At 44.2% G+C, this 13,545-nt stretch overlaps 1 protein-coding gene across 1 annotated transcript; it reads left to right on the forward strand.

Moving 5' to 3' along the window:
* The first annotated feature begins 687 nt into the window (after positions 1 to 687).
* LOC124164463 lies at positions 688 to 3,038 on the forward strand. The gene is made up of 5 exons (XM_046541790.1): positions 688 to 840; positions 1,283 to 1,912; positions 2,017 to 2,172; positions 2,263 to 2,443; positions 3,013 to 3,038. Exons 1-5 carry the CDS (start codon positions 688 to 690, stop codon positions 3,036 to 3,038), a joined length of 1,146 nt encoding a protein of 381 aa, XP_046397746.1.
* The last annotated feature ends 10,507 nt before the right edge of the window (positions 3,039 to 13,545 follow it).

A 13,545-nucleotide genomic window follows, 5' to 3' on the forward strand; every position in this document is an offset into this window, starting at 1 on the left:
ACCTCTCATCTGTGAAAAAAGGTTTTCCACAGTGTCAGAGGTCAACCTGGATGTCAACAGGTATTCCATGTCGCCATTAACCACCAGACCATTGTGCAATGCCATAACAGTCTTGGTAGCCAACTGTATACCAGTTTGGATAGGCTTCCAATAACTTTTCCCATTAAATTTAAGGCCCTTTGTCATTGTAACAAAGTCCTCCATTGCGCTTAGTTTAGTCTCAGCATTGTGCTTCCCCAAAGCATCGAACGAGCATCTAATGTTGAATCAGGAGCATCATAAGTGAAGTGGTGGATTACCTTCATTGTCATTATACTATTTCCATTCCTTAGTAACAATTCTACCCAGTAAAAGAAATCTGAATGTTGTTCTTTGGCTAATATATGGCATCTCATTCAGTCAACATAATTTATTTCAGAGCCACGACTCTTAGTGAAGAGTCTCCTAGACATGACAGTGATGGGGCTGAGGTAGATATCATTGCCTCTTATGACTATGGGTGGCAGAAGAGAGGCAATGGGCGGTCATATGACAGTAAATCTGGTTGGTTTCATCATATTTTCTGGGAAATCAATTATGCATAAATTGTTCCTCTATAATATGTTAACGATTAAAATTTCTTTTTGCATTTGCAGGGCATGGATCTGTCATTGGATACCGCTCCAAAAAACTTCTTGCATTTGATGTATGCACCACTACCTGTGCATGTGTAGTCAGGGGCATGACAAGAACGATCATGACTACGGAAATAATTGGAGTGGCAGCACAAAAGCTATGGAGCCATATACTGCAGCAAAATTAATATCCTGCAATGAATATTTTTTGACTGCTGGTGTTCGAGTGAGAACTCTCATTAGAGATGGTGACTCTTCAACGCTGGCAGCTGTACAAAGGGAGTCACAGCATTGTGCAAAAATGGGCTGATATCAACCATACTAGGAAGCGTTTCTCTGCTTGGCTATATCGAGCTTCTGCAAGTCATCGGCAGCAATTGGGCAGAAATGTTACACCATATTTGAAGAGATGATTCTCATATGCTGTGGACCAAAACAGGGGAAATGAAAAGGGAACAAGAAGGGAAATCATTAATATTGCCAATCATGCCTTTGGGGATCACCAAGGGTGTGTAGAGTGTTGTAAAGGGGATACTGACAATTACTCTCACAAATGTTTGCCCCGTGGGAAACCACTTGAAGGGCGTGCCCTTAAATCAGCCCTAGAAAAGGTATTGGAAAGTTTTGCAGCAGAATCTAGTACAATTGCTCCTGGTGGTTCTTCACAGGCAAATGAGTATTTCAACCAAACGGTAGCAATAAGGCCTGAGAACCGCCACTATGGTTCATCTGCTGCCTTGAATATAAGAGTGGCTGCTGCTGCCTGCCAGAAGAATTTAGGCCCCAAACATGTTATTGGTATAAACGGGAAGCTGGACATCTCCCCTGGTAGTCTCACCAAGTCCTATTCCAGCAGAATGGAAGAAAAAATAAAGGCCAAAGTAAGGAGGCAAGTAACAGTCCCTGTGAAGCGACGTAGGTTGTTTCTGAAATCATTGCAGAAGCAAAAGATATCATCACATGAAAGTAGAGAGGGAATATGTTACCAATATGCCATGGAAGCTGATCTTGGCTGTGCTTTATTAGAGGAGACAACAAGAGAATTGCCACCACCTCTAACTGAGGTGACATTTGTAATTGTGGACATTGAGACCACCGGGTTTGCCTACACTGCATCTATTGAGCACCTTGCATGTAAAAGTGGACAACATGGATTTAATTATAACATGATGCCCAGCAAAACATTCCATCCAATTGCAGCAGAGAAGACGGGACAGAGAAGACAGGGTGAAGGGTTGTTAATGGAGAACTTTTCCTATACAACCAGAGAGTTGAAACAACCCCTCCAAGGGTTGTTGGTGAGAAATTCATCAGTTTCCTATCCAGTTTTGAGTCAAGGGTGGTGTTAGTTGGGCACAACATGGTCCGATTTGATGCTCCTCGCATTTTATTATGGCTGCAGAAGTTGGACCTCAACGACGATCTTTTGAAAAGTGTGTATGGGATTACTGACTCATTGAAGCTCATTAGCCAGGGTAGTTGCAGAAAACTCGAAGAGCTTGCATCGGTATACCTGCAAGGAGAGGAATGGCAACGAATAAAGAGTGGAACCCATGACGTAATGATTGATTGCCAATTACTCGATGGACTCATAAGACATTTTGAGAAAAGTAATGAAGTACTCCTTACTAATTCTTTATCTTTACAGGAACTGAATAACAGGAAATTGCAAGCCGTAAGGAAGGCGCAGAAGGTGGCTACATTACAAACCCTTGGGAGAGTTATTTCAAGCTCAATGATTTCCAAAATGGCCACAGCTGGTATTGATTTGGAGAAGCTGGTGGAGATTTTCAGTATATCTCGTACTGAGGGAATCAGATTACTCCTAGGTGAGAGTTTCAATGGGAAGCCACGAGTTACGACCAGAAGGAGAATAATTCAGGCTATTAGTGAACACCTAGAGGAGTTGAGAAAGCTAAAATAAAAAGAGTAAGACTGGCAATATCTTATGCTTAATGTGTAGCATAATTTAAATGTATATGGTAGAAATGGTTGTAGCATGAAGTCTAATAGAGATTTTTTAACTTTTTTCAGATTCCCTTCACGTACTCTGGCTTGTGATTACAGGTGTCTCCCCAGTGTTTAAAACAGTATCTTCAGGTTTACTGCATGTGCATTAAGGTTTGCCTGACAAAACATTGGGCAATCTATCCATGTATTTCTTTGGGGTGATTCTCTTGTATACTGGTTAATGCGTCAACGCCTTTGGGAAAGATTGACTCTACAAATTTCCTCCTTGTTAGTGGGATTTTGTCCATAGGTCTAATCAATGTCTTTGCACACTTGGATGGGCAAGAACATTATGCTATTCCGTTGTTACAAGGGTAGCGAGGGTTTTATTGGTAATTCATGATACCCTGACATTGCCAACGCTCAATTTTGAGCATTCCTCCCGCAGTTCAGCCCACGGAGTATGTTTTGTGAGTGATCGTGTGTTTGAGTGATCGTGTGTTTGAGTGATCGTGTGTTTGAGTGATCGTGTGATTGTGTGTTTGAGTGATTGTGTGTTTGAGTGATTGTGTGTTTGAGTGATTGTGTGTTTGAGTGATTGTGTGTTTGAGTGATTGTGTGTTTGAGTGATTGTGTGTTTGAGTGATTGTGTAGTAGTGTTTATTTTATAGGGTGCGTCGGCGGCTAAGGCCATTTTGCACCACTCACTGACTGGTATTGATAAAGGGGATTAGGCCCGTTCTGAAATTAACGTGTCAATAATTTACAAGAGTATCATTTATATTTTATTGAAAAGTCGAGTTGAGTGTAGGAATGCTATCAGTCGGGAAATGTTTTCGGGAGTGTCTCCTAGTACCTCAGCTAGGTTGACTCCGAGGTTGTGATTCACCCGTGCAGTACGATATCTTGCACAGTCCGTCAGGATATGTCGCACTGTTAGTGGACAATCGCAATTTAAGCATTGGGGCTGTATTCTCTCTTCGGTGAAGAGGTATGAATGGGTTAATAAGCAGTGACCAATTCTTAAGCGTGTTAAAACCACTTCCTCCCTGCGGACATTTCTTATAGAGGTCTGCCACGCAGTTATTACGGGCTTTATTTCCCGAAGTTTGTTATTTTGGATTTCGAGCCATTGCGTCTTCCAATTTTGTCTAATCATACCCCTCATGGCATTCCCTAAATCTTCCGCTGGCATTAACTGAAAATCTGTATCCGGAGACCTGACCGCATCTTTGGCTGCAGAGTCTGCTTTCTCATTCCCTGGTATGCCCACATGTCCAGGGACCCAAGCGAAGCTTATAGTGGTCCCTTTTTTACTCAGGGATAACAGAGTGCTTTGTATGTCCTGAACAATGGGGTGACAAGGAGAATAAAGAGATATGGATTGGAGAGCACTGTATGAATTTGTACAGATCATAAATGACGCAACACTGTTTTTAATGGATCGGAGAGCAATCCTAATGGCAGTGAGCTCAGCCGTAAAAGTGGAGCAGTACGGATGCAATTTTGCCTTAAGGACTCCATGATATGGGGATACCACAGCGCACCCACAGGCGGTATCCGATTTGGAACCGTCAGTGTATACGAACGTAAATTCGGAGTTTTCGGCGCGGAATTCCTTGAAAAGTTGTTGGTATTCTCCCGGCATAGTAGTAGATTTAGAGCAGCGAGTAAGATCAAGTCTCAAAGCTGGTCGGGGAATTAACCACGGCGGCACGTTACTGTACCCAGTGGGGTACGTGGCGGGCAAGGTAAAATTGCGTTCTGCGATTAGGTTTCTGAAGCGAACACTTAGAGGTTTAGTGGATCTTGTCTTTCGGTTAAAAAGGTCTAAAAGCAGTGGGTGAGAAATAATGTTAAAACAGGGGTGGTTCGGCGCGGATAAAATTTTTGTGGCATAATTGCACATCAACGTCTCTCTGCGATTGACTAGGGGAGGCTCTCCTGTATCGGCGTAAATGCTCAAGACAGGGGAGGTCCTGAAGGCACCGGTTGCTAAACGCAGTCCCGTATTATGAACCGTCGAGAGCGGTTTCATGTAGGTCTCACGGGCGGATGAGTACACAATCGATCCGTAGTCTAGCCTTGAACGTACTAATGCTCGATACAGCATAAGCATTGAGGTACGATCCGCGCCCCATGTCGAATGTGACAGAAACCGTAAAATGTTCAGAACTTTGAAGCATTTGTCTCTTAGAGCTCGGAAATGTTCGCGCCAATTCAGGCGCCGGTCCAATGTCATACCCAGAAATCGGGCGTTCTCAACGTAAGGAAGCTCATTACCATTGAGATATAGGGACGGTGGGGCTTGTACACCCCGTCCTCGGTAAAAGTGAATGCATTTCGTTTTCTCAGTAGAGAAACGGAATCCATTCCTCTGAGACCAAACGGAGAGCTTATTCAGAGTCAGCTGGATCAGCCTAGAGGCATTCGTTAATTTTGATGACCTGCAGAAAATAGCGAGGTCATCAACAAACAAGGAGCCCATAACTGGGGAGCGGATACACTCGGTCACATCGTTTATCGCAATGGCAAATAGGGTCACGCTCAGTACGGACCCCTGGGGTACTCCATTTTCTTGTGGATATAAGGTAGATAGATATTCACCTATTCTAACTTTAAAAACTCGGGCATACAGAAAATTTTTAATGAAAATAGGTAGATTTCCTTTAAACCCCCATTTATCAAGTGTCTTCAGAATTTTGTACCGCCAAACACGGTCATACGCTTTCTCTAAGTCGAAGAACACGCCAATTACGTTTTGCCGCAAGAGAAATGCTTCCTGAATGAAACTGTCAGTCCTGACGAGATGGTCGGAGGTTGACCTACCCCGTCGAAAGCCGCACTGGATATCCGAAAGAAGGTTCCGCCGCTCCAACCACCAAACGAGACGACGGTTGACCATTCTTTCCATCACCTTGCATACGCAGCTGGTGAGAGATATCGGTCTATAGTTGTTTGGGTCCGATCCATCTTTTCCTTGTTTAAGGATGGGTACGACTATGGACTCCCTCCAAGGGTCTGGAAAACTACCCTCTGACCAAATTTGGTTAAGGGATCGCAGCATATGGGGGAGTGCTTCTTTGGGAACATTTCTTAGAAAAGCGTTATGCACCTTATCTATTCCTGGTGAGCCGTCACGGGATTCGAGGATGGCGGAGGTCAACTCCCACAGAGAAAAGGGGTCGTTGTAAACCTCGCCAGAGTCTCTCGGGTTAAAGGTAAGAGGTATCGTCTCATTCTGCTCTTTCAGTGTTCTAAATGGTTCGTCGTAGCTGCCGTTACGACTCGTCTCCGCAAGTCGACGTCCAAAGCACTCGCTTATTTCGGGAGGTGTCGTCAGAACTCGGTCAGTCTCCTTCAGGGATGAAATTGCAGGGTTGTGGTTAGAGCCAGAGATGCTTTTAATCTTCCTCCAGATGTTGGATATGGGAGTCCTGTGGTTTATAGAACACACAAACTCCTCCCACGAAGCTTTCTTGGCCTCCTTAACCACTTGCCGAGCTTTCGCTCTGAGGCGCCGGAAGGCGGTGAGATTTGTCGCCGTAGGATATTTGCTAAAGATTCGGAGTGCCCTCTTTCGCACCTGTATAGCTTTTGCGCACTCCTCGTTCCACCAAGGAACTGTGGGCCTGTGAGATTTGCATTTAGAACGGGGTACGGTGGAATTTGCGGCTTCTAGAATGTTATCTGTGAGTACTTTTATGTTCCCCACACCATTCACATTGTCGTCGTGGTTAAAATAAAAATTTCTTTTAAAAAGAGACCAATTGGCCTTGCGGACAACCCAATTGCTTGGTTGAGTCGGACGGTGGATAAAACCGCCACCTTTAGTAATTAAAATAGGGTAGTGGTCGCTACCGCATAAATCTTTATGTACGGACCACTCAAGCCTACGCATTAGGCCACCTGTCGAAATACTTAAGTCGATACACGAGAAGGTACCGTTGAACCTGTTGAATCGAGTTTTTTCACCGGTGTTTAGTAAAAACAAGTTAAGGTCATTGATAAAATTTGTGACTATGTGTCCCCTTTGATTGCACTGAGTTCTTGTGCTACCCCATAGGGTGTCGTGTGCGTTGAAGTCACCCATTAAAACATAGGGCCGAGGTAACTGACGAACGAGGGATTCTAAATTAACTCGACTCACTGGTGCACCTTCCGGCAGATATACGTTGCAGAGAGTAATTGCCTCGGGTGCGTGTACTGTCACTGCAATTGCCTGCAGCGGAGTGTCCAATTGCACTCGTGAGGTGTATAGGGCCTCCCGAATAGCAATTGCCACTCCACCCTGGGCTCGCTGACCACTGGTGTCGTCAAGTCTAAAATATTTAAAACCTTTTAAAACGGTCTTGTCTGTCAGCTTAAAATGCGTCTCTTGCAGGCATATGCAGACGGGGTTATAGTCTCTAATTAAAACAACCAGCTCCTCCTTGTGCCTATAAAAACCATTCATATTCCATTGTAGAATAAAATACATGGTTTAAATTGTTAAAATAAATAAATAAATAAATAGGTTAAAAACTGGAAATGTACGTATGTACACAGTGAGCGGAGGATCAACGTTTTAACCGCTGTTTCCTCTGCTTTATCCTGGCCTGGAACACTTCTGTGTCCGAGACACAGAGGTCTTCTTCCATGGCATCATATTGTGCATCTTTAGAGGATGTGGGTGGGGGTGTTTTATCCCGCTTATTCCCAGCATCCTCAGAAGTAGATTTTGGGTTTTTCTTAGGGGAAACCGCCTTAGAATGACTTTTCCTGTCTGTGACTTTATTAATTTGCTTTTCTGTTTTTTTTGGTTCTCGTATGGGCATCTTCGTGCTCTCAATGCGAAAATCATTATAAGTCTGAGTAGAGATGGTGCATGTAGTTTTTTTAGTGGTGGTTGCGACTATTTGCGAATACGATTTTGAAAATGTTGGGGCCATCTGTGACCGGTATTTCATTCGTGCCTCGGAATAGGGGATTCTTTCCAGGGTCTTTATTTCCATTATCCTCCTTTCATCTTTCATGACGGGACAATCTCGGGAGTACGATGGATGCGTGCCCTCGCAGTTGACGCAGAAAGGCTCCGATGAACATTTCTCACCGTCATGCTTGTCCTTGCCACAGCGCGGGCAGGTGTTCTTGCCCTCACATCGGGGTGCGATGTGGCCGAATTTTTGGCATTGAAAGCAACGCATCGGGTTGGGAAAGAAAGGTCTCACAGGTACCGATTCATAGCCTAGGTAGACTTTGCTCGGGATTTTATCCAAACCGAACGTGAGGATTACCGAGGTAGTATTAATCACTTCACCGTTACGCTTCGTTGTAAGTCGTCGACAATCAATGACACCCTGGGAAGCCATCTCCTTCTTAATTTCGTCTGGTTCGACATATAGTAGGTCGTAGTGGCTGATCACACCCCTAGATGTATTTAGAGTACGGTGGATCTCGACATTGATTGGTATATCGTGCAACTTTTCTACTTTTAACAATTTTTCGGCTTGTACGTTATTGGCTGTTTCGATTAATAGGGAACCATCTCTAAGTTTTTTTACTGAGTTTGGCTCTCCTGGAATGATGGCTTGAAGTGCTTTTTTAATGAAGAAGGGAGAAACCTTTTTCAAATTTTCGCCGTCCTTGGAGCATTTCAATGACAGAAACCGTTTTGCTCTTTCGAATAACTGTTCTCCTCCGCCCGTGTCCGGGCGGGATCTCTTTGGTGGAGGAAGAATTTCAGACTCCATACTACGTTATATTTCATCCCCTGGGCTCCCCACCCACCACGGAGCCACACATTCGGGACGCCACACCGAGATTCGGTGTGGTCGCCAGGGCTACCCAAGGGACATAGGAACCTTCGAAAGGGGGTCTCTTTCGGGTTAGAACCTCCAGCGCGGGGGCCCTCCGAACCCACACGCCTTCAGCCGCCCTACGGAGACCCCCATATCTCCAGCACTAACCCGTCCTGGCGTACGCTCGGAAGGAGCCGCCAAGCTCCCCAGCCGCCAGGAGCCGATTGACCGAGCTGGGCTCTTCTCGGCCGCCCGTTTTGCGGGGAATCCAGGGCCGAAGTGGGGTGTTGAACTCCGGCCCATACCGGGTATCCGACGCCCAGCTGGGTGCCGGAGAGCTCACCCACCAGGATCCCCTTCTCCCCCACGTACGGGTCTCCACGCACGGCAAACACGTGGGTGATTCTGGACGCCAGATCTTACGGCTACTCAGAGCAGCAGAGTCACATGCTGTCTGGACACTATCCAAGCGAGCGACGGGGTTTTTTAACGAGCTTTTCTCCTCGGTGGGCTCGGGTCCGTGGGGGCGCGGCTCCCCAAAGGAAGAGATAACTCTCCTCCCCCCGTGCGGGGGAGTGATTGTGTGTTTGAGTGATTGTGTGTTTGGGTGATTGTGTGTTTGGGTGATTGTGTGTTTGGGTGATTGTGTGTTTGGGTGATTGTGTGTTTGGGTGATTGTGTGTTTGGGTGATTGTGTGTTTGGGTGATTGTGTGTTTGGGTGATTGTGTGTTTGGGTGATTGTGTGTTTGGGTGATTGTGTGTTTGGGTGATTGTGTGTTTGGGTGATTGTGTTTTTGGGTGATTGTGTGTTTGAGTGATTGTGCTTTTGAGTGATTGTGCTTTTGAGTGATTGTGTTTTTGACGGTCAGGATGGCAATTTCCATGCTTTCCATGCCCTCGAAGTGGAGGTAGCCAGGCAGGCATAGGAGCAAAGGAAGAGAGACGTTTTAATCCTCGAAGGAATAAAAAAGAGCATTGAGCTCTAAGAGCAAGCAATGCTCTTTGGGCAGATAAAAATCATCTGCTAAGTAAGCAAGTACTTTTGCTTCAGCAGCTACTTAATAAAGAAAGTGAATGGTGTTGCTTACTTTTATTTTATTTCTCTGTCTCTGTCATTTCATGATGAATATCACGACAGAGTCGATGCCTAGCTATAGGAGTGATTCCTGGCTTCGTTCAATGGTATTAGGGTCAACCATGTGAAAGTTAAATCAATGAAGTCTACTTTTAATTTTCGGCTTATTCCTGGCCTATCCCACCATCTACGGAGCTGTAACAGATACTTCTTTTTTATCCAATCCAGCTGGAATTACTATTTACAAATTTACCCCTCTCATTGCCAATGGTCTGCAACTTTCGTCCAGAAGAATTTTTCCCCCTTCAGCATCAATTGGGTCTCCATAATAATCCACAACTTCATCTGCATCTGGCCGGTTCTGAAGGGCTTCTCCATCCCTATCTGGATGATCCTCTGGCAGAGGCTCATCAAAACCATCTCAATCTTCAATATCTGCAATATTGTGCAAGATGCAGCAGTCTTGACCAGCTCAACAATGCAACTCTCTTTCAGATAGTAGAGTTGCCGGAACCTCTGCCTCAACCATCCAAATGCATGCTCTACAGTTATTCGCACACTACTATGAAATGATAAAATTAAAATTTCTTTGGGCTCTTGTGAGATGGCCATTATCCCTATATGTCGTTATTATATATTGGGAGCATGGATACGAACTATCTCCCAGGAAATAACCCTGACCTGAAAGATTTAAGGAGCATCTAGCTTGTAAGTGGCAAATTATTTGTTCACTTGCAAAATAAATACGTAGTGAAAATATCTACCACCTTGGAGGACACCATTAAGCCGTTTCTTCCCAAAGAGTTTGCTCGGAAAGCAAGGTAATTGAAATTTGTGCAGCAGTGGAAGATACTGAATTTAGGCAGTTTCTCCTGTACTCTGGACCCTTGGTCCTAAAATCTGTTTTAAATTATGATTCGTACTTGAACTTTCTAACATTACATGTGGTAATCTCAACACTATGCTGCAAAAGACTTCTTAAGTAAAGATGTTATGCAGGAGAAGTGTTGGAACATTTTGTGCTGTCATTTGGACATCTGTATGGTCAGCATTATGTGTCACACTATGTTCATTGTCTCCTTCATTAGGTGGATGACGTGGAAAAATTAGGGTAATTGGACAACTTTAGCGCTTTCAAGTTTGAGAGTTATCTCCATATATTGAAGAGGAGCTTAAGGAAGTCTGAGAGGCCTCTACAGCAGCTGAGCCGTCGGTATCTGAAAATGGAAAAGCTAAACCACGTGAGGGGACCAATGGACAAGCGAGCAGATATTGTGTTTGGGTACGAACATAATGATGGTCCTCTGCCTCAAGGGTGTTCTAACCCTCAGTGCCACCGTACGGAGTGCCAGGGTACACAGTTATAGCTTCAAAAAAAAGGAGATAACTGTTGTCAGACAGTTGGAGGCAGCATTGTTCTAGTCAAGAATTTTGCACTCAGCCAAGTTCAAGGCTGTCAAGTTATGATTGGTCAAGAATTTTTGGTTAAGCAGGATGTCTTTGTATCTCCTTGTAAATCATCTTTTCTTGGCATTCATATTTGTAAAGAGCTCTCAGAGAGCAAAATGTGGCCTATATCTGATGTAGAAATGAAAAGTGCTATCTTCCCACAAAGCAGAGCAGATTGTGTAGTTTTTCCGCTTCTTCACCTTTAGGAGGAGTAGATAGTAAGGTAATAATTCTGATGAATAATCGTTTGATTAATTGCATTCAGGTGTTGAACATTTTATTTGCATTAAGTTATTCGATCAAGTGCTCAATGAAATGTTTGGCATGAAAAATTTTGGTGATACTGATTGTTTCAATTGGGCTCAGGAAAATGGATCTTCACAGTGGAAAATTCCGGGTTGTGGAGTTCCCGGATGGTCTGCAGTTGATATTTAGAAACTGGGTCCACACTGGAGAAAAGCATACTGGCCCAACTTCACCAGTACAACTGCATAGTACAATGTTCAGTCAATGGAGAGTCCTAATCCAGACTGGGCTCTCCATATTTTCCACAGGATTATGGGATCTTCGGGCAAGTATCTTTTGTAAATTTAAAATTTTAAATTCAGTTTTCTGTATGAGTCAGCATGGCTGTTCATTTAATTTTTCTTAAGAAAGTATCTTTGGTTTAAGGCTTTTGGTAATTTAGAATTTTAAAAACGATATCATGACATACCACAATTAATGAAAAGAAATTAACAAAAAAATCTCTTCATATTACAGATGATTTTGCAAGAGCAAGAAAGAAACTAAAGGCTGCAGAAGAGAAAACTGACCCAGGAACAGAAGATGAGACACCCATATGAAAAAGAAAGAGGATACCGAAAAGACAATGGACCAGTGAGTCCGAAGATTAGATAACCTCACTTGCACCTTTTCCCAGATGCCCCACTGTGCAGCTGGAACATGCTACCCCAGTAGCATCGAGTGCATCTCGAACTTCTGTTGAAAATTCTGGTAAGTCATTAGCCAGGGTTAGAACTTCTTTTTCTAATTTATAATGGGGTTTCACCCACTTTTATTTGCAGGAGAGGAAATGATTAAAAATATTTTGAAGGTTTTAGTGGAAGTGAGGGGTAAAATAAACGACCTGAGTGAAAGACAATTAATGGAGGGGATGTGACCCGCTTCCCGCTCCCTCCCCTTCCAATATCTCGGACGTCAGCGAGACGGCCACCCTCCCATTTCCATCCCTGCTCCGGCTGAACACCGACGGGACAGGACGCCAGACAATGAACGCGCCTGCGAGGACGATAGCGGGGATTTCCAGGAAGAGGAGTCACTGCCGCTGCCACCACAGACACTTCGCTCTAGATCCCGGCCCGGATCGGCGAAAAGAGAAGCCAAGAGAAAACGAGCAAAGCAATTAAAAATAGATGGTAAGTTATCACAGCCTTAACAGGTTTCCTGCCCACTGGCTAAATATGAATTTTTTAACGTTTAATATTGCGGGGTTTTCAACCCCCTGAAGATCTCATTGATAGTAGACGTGCTAAAGAGATTAAATATCGACGTGGCATGTCTGCAAGAGACGATGGAGGGGGTCGTTTGGCCAGACCCCCTCTACAGGCCATTCACGAATTGTGATGGCCCAAATCGTGGCACCACGATCCTAGTGAAGACTGGACTTTTAGTCTCTAATATTAGATTCCATCCGTCAGGGAATATTATCTCCCTGCGCGTGCGAGACGTAAAAGTGTTGTATGTGGTAAACGTCTATGCTCTTGCGTGCGCGTAGCGGAGCGTGGACAGATATATTATTTAATTAAACGATGCTGCCATATTTACTTTGCTACACGGGGAAAGGTATTCTAGTGGGAGATTTTAACTGCACCTACCGCCGGGAAGATTGTTGTGCCCGCGCTCCAAAACCGCCGCACAGTGGTCGGAAGGACCGATCTGGCTGGACAAAAGTCAAATATTTAAGTGTGGATAAATAACGTGGAAATGAATATTGAATAGGCAATGAGTTGTAGCATAAGATAGTGCTGTTCTGGCGGATTTCTTTCCAATGCAATCCACTGTAATGGCTAGAAACTTCGATCCGGAATGAGGTAATGGGTATTGTGGACACTACCCGTAACACCATAGGAAAACGGAAATAGCCAAATTGTGAGAACGGTTTGTTCTTACTAAACGTGACTGGGAACCTTAACCTTGACACCCGTACAACTGAAAATCCGACCTCAGCGCAATGGGAGCCGGAAAACAATCCTTCGTCAAAGTAAATCAGGATTGACAAAGGAGAAATCAAGTACGCCATTTTTTACTATAATTAGCAAACGCACGGTAGCAGTACTCACTCCAGTCACAAACATAAAGCAGCCCACAATGAAGTCACGACCAGTGATTTATTTTGTATCACAATTGTGCCATTGCGTCTGTATATGCCATCGAGTGACTTGACCGGATGGAAGAATCCACGGCCATCTTCGCCAAGATATTGCAGACCGCTCAAGTTCTCTTTTAAAAAGGAAACTAGTAATTTAATCGTTGAGGAAAATGGATACATGGACGTAAAGATAAATAAATTTAGACCGTCCCTTTGGTTTGATGTGGTAGTTGATCATCATGTGGTTTTGTCGATGGTCAAGCCGTAAGTTCCATGACTGATATTTCTTCCCAGACCTGCTATGT

Source organism: Ischnura elegans, chromosome 8 (genome assembly GCF_921293095.1).
Source record: "Ischnura elegans chromosome 8, ioIscEleg1.1, whole genome shotgun sequence".
Lineage (NCBI taxonomy): Eukaryota > Metazoa > Arthropoda > Insecta > Odonata > Coenagrionidae > Ischnura > Ischnura elegans.

Excerpts from the sequence above, each read along its gene's own strand:
- LOC124164463 (XM_046541790.1), top strand. The coding sequence starts at position 688 with ATGCACCACTACCTGTGCATGTGTAGTCAGGGGCATGACAAGAACGAT. Across the intron at positions 841-1,282 it reads TTTTGACTGCTGGTGTTCGA|GCAAATGAGTATTTCAACCA; the intron begins GTGAGAACTCTC and ends GGTTCTTCACAG. Across the intron at positions 1,913-2,016 it reads AACCCCTCCAAGGGTTGTTG|AAGTTGGACCTCAACGACGA; the intron begins GTGAGAAATTCA and ends TTATGGCTGCAG.